The 20088-nt window shown below is 38.6% G+C and overlaps 1 protein-coding gene across 3 annotated transcripts in view; it reads left to right on the top strand.

Annotated features, from left to right (window-relative positions):
- The window catches only part of LOC110291150 (signal-regulatory protein beta-1-like), a 50101-nt gene extending 31217 nt beyond the window's left edge, over positions 1-18884 (top strand). Inside the window, exons 3-6 of one of the 3 annotated variants that reach the window (XM_021158122.1) lie at positions 604-921; positions 1386-1700; positions 11441-11555; positions 18679-18882. In XM_021158122.1, the coding sequence (XP_021013781.1) occupies positions 604-921; positions 1386-1700; positions 11441-11553 (746 nt within the window). In that variant the 3' untranslated portion in view covers positions 11554-11555; positions 18679-18882. Of the gene's footprint in view, positions 1-603; positions 922-1385; positions 1719-11440; positions 11556-18678 lie in introns of all 3 variants that reach the window. The other 2 variants (XM_021158121.1, XM_021158123.1) reach the window with 2 other exon arrangements.
- Positions 18885-20088: the final 1204 nt, after the last annotated feature.

Here is a 20088-nt window from a genome sequence, read left to right as displayed (position 1 = left end):
AGGGAGGAAGGAGAGAAGAAGGAAGGAAGGAAGGAAGGAAGGAAGGAAGGAAGGAAGGAAGGAAGGAAGGAAGGAAGGAAGGGAAAAAAATAAAAATAATTAGAGGGAATGAGGAAGGCTTCCAGCTTTGTGGCAATACTATTATATGTGTAATTTTCTAGCTTACAATAATTGTAAATCTAGGAACATTTACCTTAGTTTGTAGAGGATTCATGAGGCCAGCAGGAATAAGTGTTATGAAATTTGATATACATTTGTAATTACCTTCCTTGGCCTGAGACCTAGAATTGCACCTGGGTTTGCCCTTCCTTGTTTTTTCCTTGGTATATTTCTTATCCTCTGGAGACACAGAATATTGTATAGCACAGAAGGATCTGGACAAACCTGGGGGAAAACATTGAGGATGAAGACTTAATGTCTGCTGCTTGGACACAGGTATGACATGGGAGACCAGCAGGTTCCTAGTTGCCTGGTAACAACAATCCTGACAGTAAACAACAACGTTTAATAATTAATGGATAATATCTAGGAAGGTTCTTCACAATGTTATGTCATCAGTAGTGGCTATCAAAATCACATCTTTGTTTATATGCTGCTTTATAGCTAAACCATCTTTACCTATGGTCTCGGGTCCTGCAGCCAGAGCTGTCCCTCAGCAGACAGTGACCTTTACATGCAGATCCCATGGATTCTTTCCGCGGAACCTCACGCTGAAGTGGTTCAAAAATGGAAATGAGATCTCTCCCTTGGAAACTTCTGTGGAACTCGAAGAAACAAGTGCCTCCTATAGAGTTTCCAGCACAGTCCAGGTGGTGTTGGAACCGAGGGATGTCCGCTCTCATATCATCTGTGAAGTGGCCCATGTCTCTTTAGATCGAGCCCCTCTCAGAGGGATTGCTCCCATCTCTGAGATCATTCAAGGTAGAGGTTTCTGAATCCTAGCTCAGTAGCATACCTGGTCAGCATTGTTTGTTCATAATTCCTAGCAAGCACTTTTATATACTACCTAGATGGATGGGGGTTGGTGGTGGTCACAGGGTACGATCACTACATAAAAGGAGTTGTATTTATTTTTAACAGAAGAAATTAAACCTATACAAATTATGAACCGCATACACCATGCACAGAACTTTTAGGCATTTCGTTTTTCCTAGTGTACCCAATAATTCTTCTTATAAATGTTACCGCTTCATAGCCTCACCCCACCACAGCCTGAATGCCTGTGTGAGAGGAGCTGTACTTACGTTGGCCTTCCTCTGAACAAAACACACATTCTGTATATACGATGCATTTGCAACAGAGGTGGATCCTTAACATTCAGCTCTTCTTTGGAGAATGTCTGTGCCTAGGTTCCATCTATCTCAGGTTCTTTCTGTACTTTTCAGTTCCACCCACCCTGGAGATCAGCCAGCAGCCAACAATGGTATGGAATGTGATAATTGTCACCTGCCAAATACAGAAGCTCTATCCTCCAAGGTTTCAGGTGAACTGGTTAGAGAATGGAAATATATCCCGGAGAGAAGTACCTTTTACACATATGGTAAACAAGGATGGAACTTACAACTGGATCAGCTGGCTCTTGGTGAACATATCTGCCCTTGAGGAGAATATGGTAGTGACATGCCAGGTTGAGCATGATGGACAGGCAGAAGTCATTGAAACCCATACTGTGGTGGTCACTGAACATCAGAGGGTGAAAGGTACTGCTACCATGTCTGGTGAGGTCTTCACCCCACCTTTATGTCTAAATGTAAATTGGGCTTCATTTTTTTATGTAAAAGGTAACATTCATGATTATTGTAGCATTATCCTGACAACTACAAAGTAAAATGTTAACTCATATTTCATTCTCAACTTCTCACACATCTCACGTATCTTTCCACTAATAGATTAAATAATTAAGAACGGAAGGTATCATCAAATTCCAGTATCTTGCCCCTTCCCTGTTTTACCTAACATTTGTGAACATCCTTATGTTCATGTGTTTCCTTTACCATATCTTTACTGACTCCATTACATTTTAGATATTTCCTAAATATAGTGTCCTAATGGAGTGAAATTTCAACGGGTCACCTGACAACCTGTTTGTACACACACACACACACACACAACATGTGATCTGGACTAATGAAATAAAGGAAAATCAAATGTCCTTTGGAGCACTGCTATCACTAGGGTATAAGGAAAACTTGCTAGTAAACTATTTCTTTTCAACTTGATACGATGCTAGCAGTTAGTTTGCATTAGATTGGGACCCATTTATGTGAATATCTTTTTCCTTCTCTTAAAACAACAAAAAAGATCCTCAACTCCAGCAACTTTTGAAAAACTTATGTTCCTTGGCATACACCACTTGCTGTGAGCTCATTGGCTGGATAAACACTGGGTCGCCTAATTATCTATGAATATGCCAGTTAAAAATGTAAGGGTTAGAAAGCATCAATCCTGAGATTGAGAGCTCTATCCAAGCTATATAACAGACCCCTCTGGTGCCTCTGTCATGTGTGCTCATACAGTGCAAATATAGTCCACGGTGGGTGCTCAAGTAAATCATGATGTTTTTATTCAAAATATACATTCAATAAAATTAACTGTAGTTCCAAAAAATGATCTGAAATTGACTCTATTTTGAAATTTGTCTCAAATTATTTTTATACTCTATTTTGCACACCAAAATTAGGGTTTTTTTTCTTCCTTAAATTCTCATCAGCTTTTCCTGTTAGTCTCTTTAGACCTCAAAAAAATCTATTTCTATGTGTTAAAAGGATGAAATCAATTTTTCCTTAATGTTTCTAAAAAGTCATATCAGTCATCTGATAATGGGTATATTGTTGAATGTAATATTTCATGGAGAATGTTATCCATTTTATTTCTGAAATCAATTTCCCTTAAGGTTTATAAGAAGTCATATTACTCATACAATATCGGGTGTATTGTTTAATGTGGTACTTCTGAAGAATTTTTTGCATTTTTCTGAATTTTTAAACTTCTGCACTAGAATTTGTCAAAAGATTTTATTGACATTTATTTTTTTTATTTATGCATTTTATTGGATGTTTTCTTTATTTACATTTCAAATATTATCTTCTTTTCCAGTTCCCTTCCCCAAAACCCACTATCCCATTCCCTGTTCCTCTGCTTCTATGACGGTGTTCCCCCACTCTCCCATACACTCCTGCCTCCCCGCCCTGACATACCCCTACACTGGTGCATTCAGCCTTCATAGGACCAAGGGTCTCTCCTCCCATTGATGCTCAACAAGGCCATCCTCTGCTACAAATGAGGCTGGAACCATGAGTCCCTCCATGTGTACTCTTTGGTTGGTAGTTCAGTCTCTGGGAGCTCTGGTGGGGTCTGGTTGGTTTATGTTGTTCTTTCAGTGCAGTTTTAAACCACTTCAGCTCCTTCAGTCCTTTCTCTAACGCCTCCATTGGTGACCCTGTGCTCAGTCCGATGGTTGGCTGTGAGCATCTGCCTCTGCATTTGTCAGGCTCTGGTAAAGCCTCACAAGAGACAGCAATATCAGGCTCCTGTCAGCAAGCACTTATTGCCATCTGCAGTATTGTCTGGGTTAAGCTTCATGTGGTCTGTGAGTTGTATCTTGAGTGTTCTAAGATTTTTGTCTAGTATGCATTTATCAGTGAGTTCATACCATGTATCTTCTTTTGTGATTGGGTTACCTCACTCAGGATGATATTTCAAGTTCCATGCATTTGCCTGAGAATTTCATGAAGTTATTGTTTTTAATAGTTGAGTAGTATTCCCTTGTGTAAATGTACCACATTTTCTGTATCCATTCTTCTGTTGAAAGACATCTAGGTTGTTTCCAGCTTTTGACTAATATATGTATATATTAGTCAGATATATTATATTATAATATATACTGTATAATAATATATATTAATATAATAATATATTATATAATAATATATTATATAATAATATATATTAGTCAGATATATTATATTAGCAGATATATATATATGCCCAGGAGTGTATAGCTTGGTCCTCAGGTAGAACTATTTCCAATTTTCTGAGGAACTGCCAGACTGATTTCCAGAATGTTTGTACCAGCTTACAATCCCACCAACAATACAGGAGTTTCCCCCTTTTTCATCGTCACCAGCATCTGCTTTCATGTGAGTTTTTCAACTTAGCCATTCTGACTGGTGTGAGATAAAATCTTAGGATCATTTTGATTTGCATTTCCATGATGACTAAGGATGTTGAACATTTCTTTAGTTAGCACAACTTAAGGTTAACTTTCCTTCCTTGATCTCAAGCTATAAATTCTATTCTGTTGATGTGAATTTTTTATTCTTTAGACTTTGTTGCTACTCTAAAGATATTATCTTCTGCATTCTGTTAACTCCTGTTTTAGCTTGACCTTCTTTGTTTCCTTGAGGTGGGAGGCATCCATTTCAGTGTTTGATGCAAAAGAATTACCATTCTTTGTGTAGCTATTGCATTTTAGTTTAATATAAACAATCATACCCAGTGTAGCCATTGGTTTTGTGATCATAAACGCCACTATATCAGTAGTCAGAACTGAACTAAAAATTAGAATATATATTCTTCTATTTAAAGATACTCTCCAGAACACAATAACTGGAGAAAATCTGAGGAATGTTCTGTATGGTAGATATAGAAAACAAGATTATTCTGGACGACTGTGGATAACAACAGATGTATTAAACAGATAGTCTAACCAAGATAAAAAGGTGATCACAGTGCAGGAACCTCAAAAGACATTACTACTACTCAGAGAAATGGGATGGATTCTGAGAATTATTTCAGAGTGAAAAGGAGGGAGGAGGCAATAGAATTTATATTATAATTCTGATACATAAAGTTGGGTGTCTGCTTCTTCTTATGGGCCCATCAAGATAATTTGAACATGCTTGTCTGTCATTTCAGACAAGGATATAGTTTCATGTCTGTTACTGTGATAAAATATCCTGACCACAAGAAACACAAGAGATGAAAGGTTTTGTTTAAATTACAATTGCAAGTTATATATGGAAAGTAAGGCAGGAATTCATACATCCAATCTACAGTCAAGAGCATTGAGAAAAAATACACCCAAAATTTCTGTTTGCTGCCTGATGCTCACCTACATTTCTTCACTGATTTTATGCAGTGTGGGGCACAGAGTCTAATGAAATGAAGGTAGTTACATTAAGAGTGATTTTACCATATCAGTTAACAATCAAGACAATCCTCCACAGACCTACCAACAGGCTAACACAATTTTACCAAGTCCTTAACTGCAATGTTCTTACTAGGTAATTGTAGGTTGTGTCAAGTTAACATTTACAACTATCAGATGCTGTTCTATGAACTTGGGCAAGTAAGAAATCATACCTCTGGCCTTCTATATTCCATACGCCAGGTATTAGGATTATAATCCAAATTATGTGTATTGTTGGGTGTGGCTTGTTGGGTTTGAGCAGAGGGCCTCTAATATGTTGTGAAAACACTGCACCCAATGAACTATACAACCATCCTGTTTCTATTCTTAAAAACAAATTTTAATCTTTGATTGACTTCAAAACTAAAATTAGATTTTCATGAGCAACAGAAAGATTTTAGATGGCATCTATACTAGGGTGGACATGGACTACATGATAGTTGAGATTCTAAATCATGAAATCTTTACTCTTGCATTCTTATGTATACAATTTTCATCTTTTTCTTGCATGTTTTCCAGCAAGCATTTCCATCAGGCTGTTTTATACGTCACTAGGATTCTTTTATTCCCCCAAATCTGAAATTTTCCAGGATGCTTATATCTAAATAAGGCAGCCTGTCAACTCTCTTCCTTTCCATTTACTGTCCTTTTTCATGTGTATGCCCTGTTCACAGCTTTCCCTGAGTACTTGAGAGACTGAAAACCTCTTGGTCTAAGGACAATCTCTCAGGGATCATCCAAAATACTACCAAGTAGAAGCATTTCTGGATCACACTAACCTTGTAACTCTCCCTAGGGATCAGTTCTCCTAGCATAGTGGGAACTATAGTCCCTGACCCACAGGATTCTGAAAATCAAGAATTTAACAGTTGACAGAGATTCACAACTCTCTCTTCAAAGAAGACAAGAAGTGTTTCATGATAAATTCAACTATCAGTGACCATGAAACAGTAACACAGATTTGGATCACATAAAAGCCCACTGTGGAAGTAGTTTATTTTTTTTTTTTGTGTGTAGTAATAGAAGAAAGAGAGCTATTAATCAATACTCTTTTTAAATTAATTGGTAAAAACATGGAAGAGGTTGGTTATCACATAGAAAAATCTGGTAGATATTTAAGTCCTAAATATCTGGGTTGGTTGACATTAGTAATCTGCTAAGTTAATACATTCCAAAGAAAAATTTCTGCAAGTACATTCCAGATAATTCACCTAAATTGCTGTTTCACCACAAAGCTGATTGGTCAGGGACAAAGGAGGATAATATATGGCTATTAAGAGTCATAAATATGATAGAAAATAATTTGTTCTGGGTCTGCAACCTGCCAGAATTTATTCAAGTTCTAAAGATCCAACCATCCTTGTTTTTGATAGCCCTGGAGCTAATTATATTTGATGTTAATTCCATTCTCCTGTGAGTGGCTGAAAACAAGGAATAAGTCAGCACTCAGGTGATTTCCTATAAACCTGCTTGCCACCTTTGTAAAATAAATGAGAGCTGATGATTGGGCAGATAAAAGGGAAGGTGAAGCCGGAGGTGAGAGGGAGAGAAGGAGAAAAGAGGAGCAGAAGCAAATGGCCTGGAGAAACTGCAAGTTCTAAGGGGTCTCACAAGCTGTGGAAGGTGGTAGTGTAGTGGTAGATTTGCCAAATCTAGGCACACAGCATGTAATCATATTAACTGTGTTGTGTTTTCATTGCTGGAGCATATTTGGGTTGGAGATATTTACCGCAACACATCCTTGCAAAAGGTTCAATTTGATGGTTCATCTACTTTGTGTAAAATTTATTTGATAAAATATAGTGCTATCAATTGGAGATTTAACCTGAGGACAATAGAGAAATAGACACCTATTTTTAATTTTTTTTTTACTTTTTATTTTTTTAATTAGGTATTTTCTTCATTTACATTTCCAATGCTACCAAAAGTCCCCCATTCCCTCCACCACCACCCCCCACTCCCACTTCTTGACCCTGGCGTTCCCCTGTACTGAGGCATATAAAGTTTGCAAGACCAATGGGCCTCTCTTTCCATTGATGGCCAACTAGATCATCTTCTGATACATATGCAGCTAGAGACACGAGCTCCAGGGGGTACTGGTTAGTTCATATTGTTGTTCTACCTATAGGGTTGCAGACCCCTTTAGCTCCTTGGGTACTTTCTCTAGCTCCTCCATTGTGGGTCCTGTGATCCATCCAATAGCTGACTGTGAGCATCCACTTCTGTGTTTGGTAGGCCCTGGTATAGCCTCGCAAGAGACAGCTCCAAATGCAAGGGCAGCCACATTCATTAAAGAGACTTTAGTAAAGCTCAAACCACACATTGCACCTCACACAATAGTTGTGGGAGACTTCAACACACCACTCTTATCAATTTATTTTTTTAAAAATGATTCCCTTTACATCCCACTTGCTGCCCCCTTGCAGTCATTTCCTTTCACAATCCTTCTCCCATCTCCTTCTCCTCTAAGTGAATGGAGGTCCCTCTAGTAATCCTTTATCACAAAGGCATGTCCAATCTATAAAATGCTATGCAGTTCTTCTCCCACTGTGGACAGACAAGGCAGTGCAGCTAGAAAAACTGTTATCCAATGTTAATGCAACAACTTTTGGTACAGGCCCTGTCGCAGTAGTTAAGGACCCACAAGAAGTCCAAGCTGCATATCTGTGACTTATGTGCAGGAAGGCCTAAATGTAGCAGTTTATATTCTTTGATTGGTGGCACAAACCCTGAGAACCCCAAGGGTCCAGATTAGTTGACACTATTATTGTCCTGTGGAGTTCCCATCCCTTTCAGGGCCCACAATGTTTCCTACTTAATACTAGGAATAATGATATTCTTATTCTTTTATAAGAATACCAAAACTCCATCTGCTATTCATTGGCGGGTGTCTGTATGTGTCTGAGCCAGCTGCTGGGTGGAGCCACTTAGAGGACAGCATGCTCCTGTCTGCACACATAACAGTATCATTGGTAGGGTTAGGAATTGGTGCTTGCTCATGGGATGGGTCTCAACCTGGACAGCTTATTGGATAGCTATTTCCTCAGTCTCTTTTCCATTCCCAGTTCTGCATTTCTTGGAGACAGGAAAAAATTTAGATTGGGAGTTTTGTGGGTGGATTGGTGCTTCTATCACTCCACTGGGTTTACTGTCTGGCTACAGATGGTGGCTTCTTCAGATTCCACAACCCCAAAGTAGTGAGTAATAAGCAAGGTCAACCCCATTGATTCTTGGATGCTTCCCTTATTTCAGGTCTCTGTCTCATCATAGAGATCTTCTCACCTGCTGACCACTATCAGTTGCAGATTTCCAATAATTTTCACGGCCATCTAGCCATCTCTCCTATCCTTTTCACAACTGATCCTGATGCCCTAACACAACTCAGCAAGCCTCTCCTTCTCAAATCTGTCCCTCCATCTGCCTCTTATGACTATTTTATTCTCCCTTCTAACTGAGATTCAAGATTCCTCGGTAGTGTCTTCTGTATTGTTTAGCTTATTTGGGTCTATGGAGTATAGCATGGTATCTGGATTTTATAGCTAATATCCACTTATAAGTGAGTACATACCATACCTGTCCATTTGGGACTGGGTTACCTCACTCGGGATGATATTCTCAAATTCCATCCAATTGCCTGAAAAATTCATGATGTCTTGGTTTTTCTTTTTTTTTTTTTGGATATTAAATTTTACTTTTTATGATTTATATATCTTTTTAAGATAAAAGTAAAGGCCCATGTACATTTTCATTGTTTCTTCTATGTAACCATAGTGTCATAGCTGGTTATTACAATTGTAAAAATTCAGTTAAATTCATTACTACTAAATTACATATACGTTAAATTGGTTAAAAACTGTGTATTACCCCTAGTTGTCCTAATAAATTTTGATGGTCACCATCATTAATGGTTGCCAGATTAGTTCATATTTATGTTTCTTATTTCAAAGTTTCATATCTAAATTAAAATTATGCATTTTGCTCCAAATGTGAATAGTTACTTTCATGATATTACAGAATATATTTTCACACAATAATTTGAGTATTTCAGTGCCTACAGATATACATACTAAGATATTCTAATTATATCTTAACAATTTTAATCCTAGTTTCTTCACTGGACATGCCAAGGATTTTATTGTGAAGTTCATTGTGAGTTTAATATGCATTTTAAAATCACTTATGATGATGTGACTAGTTGTTCCATGTCTTTATTTTTGTTTTATTTTGCTCTAGTTTATTCAAAGTTATAATAGCACTAAAATGAAAGCTTATATATATGAGTGATATCTGGATAGCAATGTTCACGGCCTATAATTGCTTTATTTTCCCAAGTTTTCTTTGATTTTTTTTAAAGAATTTTGTTTCAGTTTTTTATATATTTTATTCTTTTTTTATTAAATATTTCCTTTATTTACATTTCAAATTTTATCCACTTTCCTAGTTTCCCCTCCAAAAAAAACCCTATCTCCTCCCTCCTCCCCTGTTCACCAACCCACCCATTCCTGCTTTCTAGCCCGGGCATTCTCTTATACTGGGTCATAGAACCTTCACAGGACAAAGGGACTGGCCTCTCTTTCCATTGATGACCGACTAAGCCATCTGCTATGCATGCAGCTAGAACAATGAGTCCCACCATGTGTTTTCTTTGATTAGTGGTTTAGTCCCAGGGAGTTCTGGGAGTACTGGTTAGTTCATATTTTTTTCCTCCTATGGGGCTGTAAACCCCTTCAACTCCTTGGGTACCTTCTCTAGCTCCTTCATTGGGGAACCAGTTCTCCATCCAATGGATGGCTGTGAGCATCCACTTCTGTATTTGTCAGGCACTGGCAGACACTCTCAGGAAAAAGCTTTATCAGGCTCCCATCAGCAAGCACTTGGTGGCATCCACAATAGTGTCTGGAATTGATGGTTGTTTGTGGGATAGATCTCCAGGTGGGGCTGTCTCTGCATGGTCATTCCTTCAGTCTCTGCTCCAAACTTTGTCTCTGTAACTCTTTACATGGGTATTTTGTTCCCCATTCTAAGAAGGATCAAAGTGTCTACACTTTGGTCTTCCTTCTTCTTGAGTATCATGTGTATTGTGAATTGTATCTTGGGTATTCTGAGCTAGGGGATTAATATCCATTTTTCACTGAGTGTATATCATGTGTGTTCTTTTGTGATTGGGTTACCTTACTTAGGATGATATCCTCCAGGTACATCCATTTGTCTAAGAAATTCATAAATTCATTGTTTTTAATAGCTGAGTCATACTGCATTGTGTAAATATGCCATATTTTTTGTATCAATTCTTTCTTGAGGGACATCTGGTTTCTTTCCATCATCTGGCTATTATAAATAAGTTTGATATAAACATAGTGGAGCATGTGTCCTTATTACAAACTGGAGCATCTTCTGGGTATATGCCCAGGAGAGGTATTGTTGGATCTTCCAGTAGTATGATGCCCAATTTTTTTTGAGGAGCTGCCAAACTGATTTCCAGACTGATTATACCAGCTTGCAATCTGACCAGCAACGAACTAGCTATCCCTTGAGTTTTTTTCATAGCTATTCTGGAGGTGTAAGATGGAACTTCAGAGTTGTTTTGATTTACATTTCCCTTATGACTAAGGATTTTGAACATTACTTTAAATGTTTGTTGGCAACTCCAGAGTCCTCTGTTGAGAATTTTCTGTTTAGCTTTATAAACATTTTTTAAATTGTGCTGTTTGGTTTGTTAATGGCTACCTCCTTGACTTCTCTGTATATATACTGAATATTACAACTCTATTAGATGTAGAGTTTTTTGAAGATCTATCCCCATTATTGAGGCTGCTGTTTTGTCCTAGTGACAGTGTCCATTTCCTTACAGAACCTAGGCAGTTTCACGAGGTCCTATTTATCAATTGTTGGTCTTAGAGCCTGAGCCATTGGTATTTTGTTCAGAAAATTGCCTCCAGTACCTATGCTTTCAAGGGTATTTTCCAGTTTCTTTTCTATGAGATTTACTGTATCCGATTTTATGTTGAGGTCTTTGATCCACTTAGACTTAAGTTTTGTGCAGGATGATAAATATACATGTAATTTCATTTTTCTACATGTAGACACCCTCTTTACCAAGTCTTCTAAGTTGAACTACTGAATTTAATGGTGAAAGAGAACACACTCAAACTCTGCAGAGTTTTGTAGGGATTGGGAGTCAACCACTGGGCCAAGTATAGGCCACTGATGTGATTTTTCTAATGGTTTATTGTACTCCTTGATTTTCAGAACTGAAGACGGCAGGTATTGCTAAAATACCTGCAGCTGTGCTCCTTGGATCCAAACTACTGCTGTTAATTGCTGCCACAGTCTTTTACATGCATAAGAAGCAAAATGCCTGAATGTAAGTTATGAGGAAAAGAGAGATATTGGTCAAATTTCTGTTACTATGACAAAACTTTGCCTAAGATAGTTTGTAGATGAAAGGGTTTATTTGGCCTCTTACTATTTCAATATCTCATGAATCCATCATTCTGGAAAGTAGTGGAAGCCAATAAATAGAGCTGACTGCTCACATTTCTAAGAAGAAAGCATGAACCAGATTGGAAAAAAAAAACTGGAAGTGTAAAAATCATTTACTCTCAAACTTCACTATCTGTGACATACTTCCTTTATCTATGCTGTACCACCTAAATCTTCAAAAGAGCACCATCAACTATGAACCAGGCTTCAAATATCCAGATTAGTATATAGGGAACAATTGATATTAAAAACACCAGATGGATATTAATCAATGGAGTAACATGGGAGTGGTAGGATGAGTAGGAGGGTCATGCTATTCATGACACAATGTTAAGATATAAAGCCTCTTCAAGAATCTTATGATACCCTTTGAGACACCCTAACCTCCAAGAAAGACTTTTTTATAACAATTTTTATGAGATATTTTCTTCATTTACATTTCAAATGCTATCCTGAAAGTCCCCAATAACCACTCCCCAGCCCTGCTCCTCAATAGCCATCCCCACTCCTTCTTCCTGGACCTGGCATTCCCCTATACTGGAGCATATAATCTTTTGAAGACCAAGGGCCTCACCTCCCATTGATGGCTGACAAGGTTATCTTATGCTACATATGCAGCTACAGACATGAGCTCTGTGAGTACTGGTCAGTTATTGTTGTTCCTCCTTTAGGGTTGCAGACCCCTTCAGCTCCTTGGATACTTTCTCTAACTCCTCCATTGGGAGCCCTATGTTCCATTCAATAGATGACTGTGAGCATTCACTTCTGTATTTGTCAGGCACTGGCATAGCCTCACAAGAGACAGTTATATACCTTGCTGGCATATGCAATACTGTCTGGGTTTGGTGACTGATAATGGAATGGATCCCCCGGTAGAGCAGTCTCTGGATGGTCATTCCTTTCATCTCATCTCCAAACTTTGTCTCTGTAAGTCCTTCCATGTATATTTTGTTCCCCATTCTAAGGAGGAACGAAGTATCCATACTTTGGTCTTTATTCTTCTTGATTTTCAGGTATTTAGCAAATTGTATATTGGGTATTCTAAGTTTCTAGGCTAATATCCGCTTATCACTGAATGCATGTCATGTGAGTTCTTTTGTTATTGGGTTACCTCACTCAGGATGATATCCTCCAGATATACCCATTTGCCCAAGAATTTCATAAATTCATTGTTTTTAATAGATGAGTAGTGTTCCATGGTGTAAATGTACCACATTTTCTGTATCCTTTCCTCTGTTGAGGGACATCTGGGTTCTTTCCAGCTTCTGGCTATTATAAATAAGGCCGCTATGAACATTGTGGAGTATGTGTCCTTATTACCAGTTGAAACATCTTCTGGGTATGTGTCCAGGAGAATAATTGCTGGATCCCCCTGTAGTACTAAGAACTATTTTCTGAGCAACTGCAAAACTGATTTCCAGAGTGGTTGTGCAAGCTTGCAATCCCACCAACAATGGAGGAGGAGGGTTTCTCTTTCTCCACATCCTCACCAGCATCTGCTGTCACCTGAATTTTTTATCTTACCATTCTGACTGATATAAGGTGGAATCTGAGGGTTGTTCTGATTTGCATTTCCCTAATGATTAAGGATGTTGAATATTTTTTTCAGGTGCTTCTCAGCCCTTTGGGATTCCTCAATTGGGAATTCTTTGTTTAGCTCTATACCCCATTTATTAATGGGGTTATTTGATTATCTGGAGTCCATCTTCTTGAGATCTTTGTATATATTGGATATTAGTCCCCTATCTGATTTAGAAATGGTAAAGATACTTTCCCAATCTGTTGGTGGCCTTTTAGTGTTATTGACAGTGTCTTTTGCCTTACAGAAGCTTTGCAATTTTATGAGGTCCCATTTGTGAATTCTCAATCTTAAAGCATAAGCCATTGCAGTTCTGTTCAGGAATTTTTCCCATGCGCCCATATTTTCAAGGCTTTTCTCCACACTCTCCTCTATACGTTTTAGTGTCTCTGGTTTTATGTGGAGTTCTTTGATCCACTGAGACTTGAGCTTCGTACAAGGAGATAAGAATGGGTCAATTCACATTTTTCTTCATGTTAACTGCCAGTTGAGCCAGCACCATTTGTTAAAAATGCTGTCTATTCTCCACTGGATGGTATTAGCTTCCTTGTCAAAGAACAAGTGATCATAGGAGTGTGGGTTCATTTCTGGGTCTCCAATTCTATTCCATTGGTCTACCTATCTGGCACTGTACCAGTACCATGTAGTTTTATAACAATTGCTCTATAGTACAGCTTTAGATCAGGCAGTGTCTTTCTTTGTCCCTGAGGTGGGTTTCCTGTAATCAGCAACATGTTGGGTCCTGTTTGTGTAGCCAGTCTGTTAGTCTATGTCTTTTTATTGGGGAATTGAGTCCATTGATGTTAAGAGAAATTTAAGAAAAGTAATTGTTTCTCTGTTATTTTTGTTCTTAAAGTTGGGATTCGGATCTTGTGGCTATCTTCTTTTAGGTTTGTTGAAGGATTACTTTCTTGCTTTTTCTACGGTGTAATTTCCTTTCTTGTGTTGGAGTTTTCACATTATTATCTTTGAAGGGCTGGATTCATGGAAAGATATTTTGTAAAGATCTTTTTGTCACGGAATACTTTTGTTTCTCCATCTGTGGTAATTGAGAGTTTTCCTGGGTATAGTAGCCTGGGCTGGCATTTGTGCTCTTTTAGGGTCTGTATAACATCTGTCCAAGATCTTCTTGCTTTCATAGTCTCTGGTGAGAAATTTGGTGTAACTCTAATAGATCTGCTTTTATATGTTACTTGACCTTTTTCCCTTACTGCTTTTAATATTCTGCCTTTATTTAGTGCATTTGTTGTTCTGATTATTATGTGTCAGGAGGAATTTCTTTTCTGGTCCAGTCTATTTGGAATTCTGTGGGCTTCTTGAATGTTCATGAGCATCTCTTTTTTAGGTTAGGGAAGTTTTCTTCTATAATTTTGTTGAAGATATTTACTGGCCCTTTAAGTTGAAAAATCTTCATCTCCTGTCTACCTATTACTTTAAGTTTGGTCTTCTCATTGTTTCCTGGATTTCCTGGATCTTTTGACTTAGAATCTTTTTGAATTTTGCATTTCTTTGGTTGTTGTGTTCATGTTTTCTTTTCTTTTTTTTTCCTCCAATTTTTTATTAGGTACTCACTTCATTTACATTTCAAATGCTATCCTGAAAGTCCCCTATACCTTCCCCCTGCCCTCTGCTCCCCTACCCACACACTCCCACTTCTTGGCCCTGGTGTTTCCCCTGTACCAGAGCCTATAAGCTTTGCAAGACCTAGGAACCTCTCTTCCCAGTGACGGCTAACTAGGCCATCTTCTGCTAAAAATGCAGCTAGAGACACTAGCTCTGTGGGTACTGGTTAGTTCATGTTGTTGCTCTACCTATACTGTTGCAGACCCCTTCAGCTCCATGGGTACTTTCTCTAGCTCCTCCATTGGGGGCCCATTGTTACATCCAATAGCTGATTGTGAGCATCCACTTCTGTGTTTGCTAGGCACTGTTGAAGCCTCACAAGAGACAGCTATATCAGGGTCCTTTCTGCAAAATCTTGCTTGTGTATGAAATAGTGTCCGTGTTTGGTGGGTGTCTGGATGGTCCATCCTTTCGTCTCAGCTCCAAACTTTGTCTCTTTATCTCCATCTATGGGTGTTTTGTTCCCAATTCTAAAAAGGGACGAATTTCCCACACTTTGCTCTTCCTTCTTCCTGAGTTTCATGTGTTTTGCAACTTGTATCTTGGATATGCCTAAGTTTCTGGGCTAAAATCCACTTATCAGTAAGTGCATATCATGTGAGTTCTTTTGTTATTGGGTTACCTCACTCAGGAAGATACCCTCCAGATACATCTATTTGCCTAGGAATTTCATAAATTCATTGTTTTTAATAGCTGTGTAGTATTCCATTGTATAAATGTACCACATTTTCTGTATCCATTCCTTTGTTGAGGGACATCTGTGTTCTGTCCAGCTTCTGGCTATTATAAATAAGGCTGCTATGAACATAGTGGAGCATTTGTTCTTATTACCAGTTGGAACATCTCCCGAATATATGCCCAGGAGAGGTATTGCGGGATCACCCGGTAGTACTATGTCCAATTTTCTAAGGAAGTTCCAGACTGATTTCCAGAGTGGTTGTACCAACTTGCAATCCCACCAGCAATGGAGGAGTGTTCCTCTTTCTCCACATCCTTGCCAGCATCTACTGTCAAATGAATTTTTGATCTTAGCCATCTGACTGGTATGAGGTGGAATCTCAGGGTTATTTTGATTTGCATTTCCCTGATGATTAAGGATGTTGAACATTTTCTCAGGTGCTTCTCGGCCATTTGATATTCCTCAGTTGAGAATTCTTTGTTTAGCTCTGAGCCCCATTTNTTAATGGGGTTATTTGGTTTTCTGGAGTCCACCTTCTTGAGTTCCTTATATATTTTAGATATTAGTCACCTGTCTGATTTAGGATTGGTAAAGATCCCTTCCCAATCTGTTGGTGGCCTTTTTATCTTATTGAAAGTGTCTTTTGCCTTACAGAAGCTTTGCAATTTTATGAGGTCCCATTTGTCAATTCTCGATCTTACAGCACTAGCCATTGCTGTTCTATTCAGGAATTTTCCCCCTGTGCCCATATCTTTGAGGCTTTTCCCCACTTTCTCCTCTATAAGTTTCACTGTCTCCGGTTTTATGTGGAGTTCCTTGATCCATTTAGACTTGACCTTAGTACAAGGAGATAAGATGGATCAATTCACATTCTTCTACATGCTAACTGCCAATTGTGCCAGCACCATTTGTTGAAAATGTTGTCTTTTTTCCACTGGATGTTTTTAGCTCCCTTGTCAAAGATCAAGTGACCATAGGTGTGTGGGTTCATTTCTGGGTCTTCAATTCTATCCCATTGGTTTAACTTTAAGTCTTAGCCAGAGCAATTTGACAACAAAATGAGGTCAAGGGGATACAAATTGAAAATGAGGAAGTCAAAAAATCACTATTTGCAGATTATATGATAGTATATATAAGTGAACCTGAAAATTCCACCAGAGAACTCCTAAACCTGATAAACAGCTTCAGTGCTGTAGCTGGATATATAATTACCTCACACAAATCAGTGACCTTTCTCTACACAAAGGATAAACTGGCTGAGAAAGAAAGTAGGGAAACAACACCTTTCACAGTAGTCACAAATAATATAAAATACCTTGGTGTGACTCTAACTAAGGAAGTGAAAGATCTGTATAATAAGAACTTCATGTCTCTGAAGAAAGAAATTAAAGAAGATCTCGGAAGATGGAAAAATCTCCCATGCTCATGGATTGGCAGAATCAATATAGGGAAAATGGCTATCTTGCTGAAAGCAATCTACAGTGTCCATGTTTTCTATGGAATCTTCTGCATTTGAGATTCTCTCTTACATTTCTTATATTCTATTGCTGATACTCACATCTATGGTTCCTGATTTCTATCCTAGGATTTATATCTCCAGAGTTGTCTCCCTTTATGATTTCTTTATAGTTTCTGCTTACATTTTTAGATCTTGTGTCATTTTGTTCAATTCCATCACCTGTTGGTTGTGTTTTCCTGTAATTCTTTAAGGGAATTTTGTGTTTCCTCTTTAGAGACTTCTACCTGTTTAGTGGTATTTTCCTATAATTTTTTTAAGGACTTCTAACTCTTTAGCAGTGTTCTCCTGTATTTCTTTAAGTGAGTTATTAATGTCCTTTTTAAATTCTTCTTCCAGCATCATGAGATATGATTTAAAATTCGAATCTTGCTTTTTCGGGGTTTTGCGGTATCCAGGAATTGCTGTGGTGGGAGTATTGGGCTCTGATGATGCTGAGTTGTCTTGGTTTCTGTTAGTAAGATTTTTACTTTTGCCTTTAGCCATCTGGTAATCTCTGGTATTAGATGCCTAGTTGTCTCTGGCTGGAGCTTGTTCCTCCTGTGATTCTGTTGGTCTCTGTCAGCACTCCTGGGAGTTCAACTATCTCCTGAGTCCCAATGGTCAGAGCACTCTCTGCAGGCAAACTCTCCTCTTGCAGGAAAGGTGCCTAGAAGTCTGGAGCTCAGATCTACCTCCTGAGTCCTGGGGTCTGAGCCCTCCCTGGAGGCCAACTCTCTGATGGGGAAGGTGCCCAGGGTTCTGGGTCTCAACTCCACCTCCTTGCTGAGGATGAAGGCCCAAAGGGACCCTGTCCAAAATGCTCTGTTATGTCTGTTGCCCATGTGTTTTGCTGCATCGACGGGTCTCAGTGATCCCAAGATCCTGGGTGTGCTAGGGCCTGTTGAGTTCATGCCCATGATGGCATAGGGCTGGCACCGTCCTGAATGAACCCCAGCTGCTGGTCAAATGGGTTTCCTTTGTCCCTGTCCCTGCTGGCACAAGACCCTCCAGGTTTTTTTTTTGGAACAGGTGTTTTGTTTCACTCACCAGTGATCTCAAGATCCTGGGTGTGCTAGTATGCCTGCGGTGGGGAGGGTCCTCTGGGGACTTTGGGACCCTCCACAGAGCAAAAGTCTTATCATATTATGGAAATGTTCAGTCCATAATCAATAGAGGTGTCCAATGTGTCCCAGTAGATGTGATAGGTCTAGGCATAGGATAAGGTATATTGGCTCAGATCTCCTATTTGAGTCAATTATAGTAAAAGAAAGACAAGGAGTTCAAAAGAAAGATCAATCTAGATTATGTGTCCAAAATTTACTGCTTTCATATGGCCCATAAAAATGACTGTTTCTGCTTTGATTTGTCTGTAATTATGAAGATTAGACTCAGAAGACTGCATGATTCAGGAGCTAGACTGAAATGATGCATGTCATTTTGTTGACATAGATATCTTATTCACTCAAGACAGCCATGTAGAAGGAGAGCTGTATCAGGCACACTTTAGCACTAAAATAATTTGTACATGGTAAAAGAAGTATCCAGTCAGAATTGGTTCATCACAGTTTTCCTTTTCATCCTCCACCACATTGGATCCTAAGTATATACCATCACTTTTCTTGTAGAGGCTCCGAATGAAAATAAGTGCTAATGAGCAGCTATTGAAGACTACTACTAAGGACTCAATTAGAAGGACAACTTCAACTCAGAATTTCTTGTTGTTCCTCTGCATATGTATTGCTATCCCAGAACTTTAAAGCTGTGCATATTGAATTGTATTCTTGGTGTCTTTATTTTCATTATTAAAAGAATTTAAGGATGTACATGGTAATGGCTAGTCTTGGCTGTCAACTTGACTATATCTGGAATGAACTACAAAACAGAATTGAAGGGCACACCTACTGAAAAGAAGTTAGAGATACCTGATATTCCTTGCTTAATATTGATGAGAGGATTTTAAGGCTCAAGGAAATTGCAATGCTAGAGTGTATATGTTATGTAAAACCTAGTCCTCCACAATGGAAAGACCCAAAAGATATGCCCTTCTTAAATTTTAAAAGACATAAACTGATGAGAAGGTCACCAGGACATTTGGAGAGTTTTGTTTTGCCCTTTTCCTTGTCACAGACCTTAGGGTTGAAGATGCTGATGCTCAATAAGATGAATTAAATATGATGGGTTTAATTGGGCCCCGGGGTAACAAGGTCCATGCAGCATTGAATCTCCAGAGTCAAGGTGATCATAGTTATTACAATGGACAGCATAAACACAACAATGGATGACATGACTGGGTACTGGTTAATCATTCATAGTGTTTCAAGGCATAAAATAAATAGGAAACCTACTGCATATCTGTTTGATCTATATAAGCAGAAAAATTCTCACACAAATAAAAGAAAGACTTCATTGGATCATTGCAAAAAGTAATTTTGGTCAGTAAATCACTTTTCATACTGGAGCCAGTTTGCAAACCTAGAATCCTTGAATGATGCTGTGGCCAGGTTCCCCTGATGATGGATTTTTAACAAGACACCTAAAAGTTTTGTTGTTGGCCATTCTCTAGTTCTTCCCCAGAGAAACCTGATCTTTTACAAGGTTAACTGTACACCAGGGAAAAAGAAATAATCAGATGTTCTAGGGTCTATTGAATACTGCTTCTGAATTGACGTTGATCCCAGGAGATCCTAAGAAACATTATTGCCCTCCAGTTAAAGTAGGGGTGTATGGATGTATGGTCATTAATGACTGACTCATAGTAGTTCCAATAGGTACTCAAACATATCCTGTGGTCATTTTCCCAGTTACAGAATGTATAATAGTGATAGATATACTTAGAAGCTGGCAGAATTCTCACATTGATTCCTTGACCTGTGGAATGAAGTTGTTAGGACTCCCAGGGGCCCAAATGTTGAGAATATGACCCCCAGAAACACAGCTTGACAATAGATTGCTGCAATGGCAAGAGGTCTTTGTTCCAACGTGCGTGGGGTTGCTCAGCCTCACAGGGAAAGTCAACCCTGATTGCTAACAGTACA

Source organism: Mus caroli, chromosome 3, assembly GCF_900094665.2.
Source record: "Mus caroli chromosome 3, CAROLI_EIJ_v1.1, whole genome shotgun sequence".
NCBI classification, from domain to species: domain Eukaryota; kingdom Metazoa; phylum Chordata; class Mammalia; order Rodentia; family Muridae; genus Mus; species Mus caroli.
This window is presented reverse-complemented; position numbering and strand designations above follow the sequence as displayed.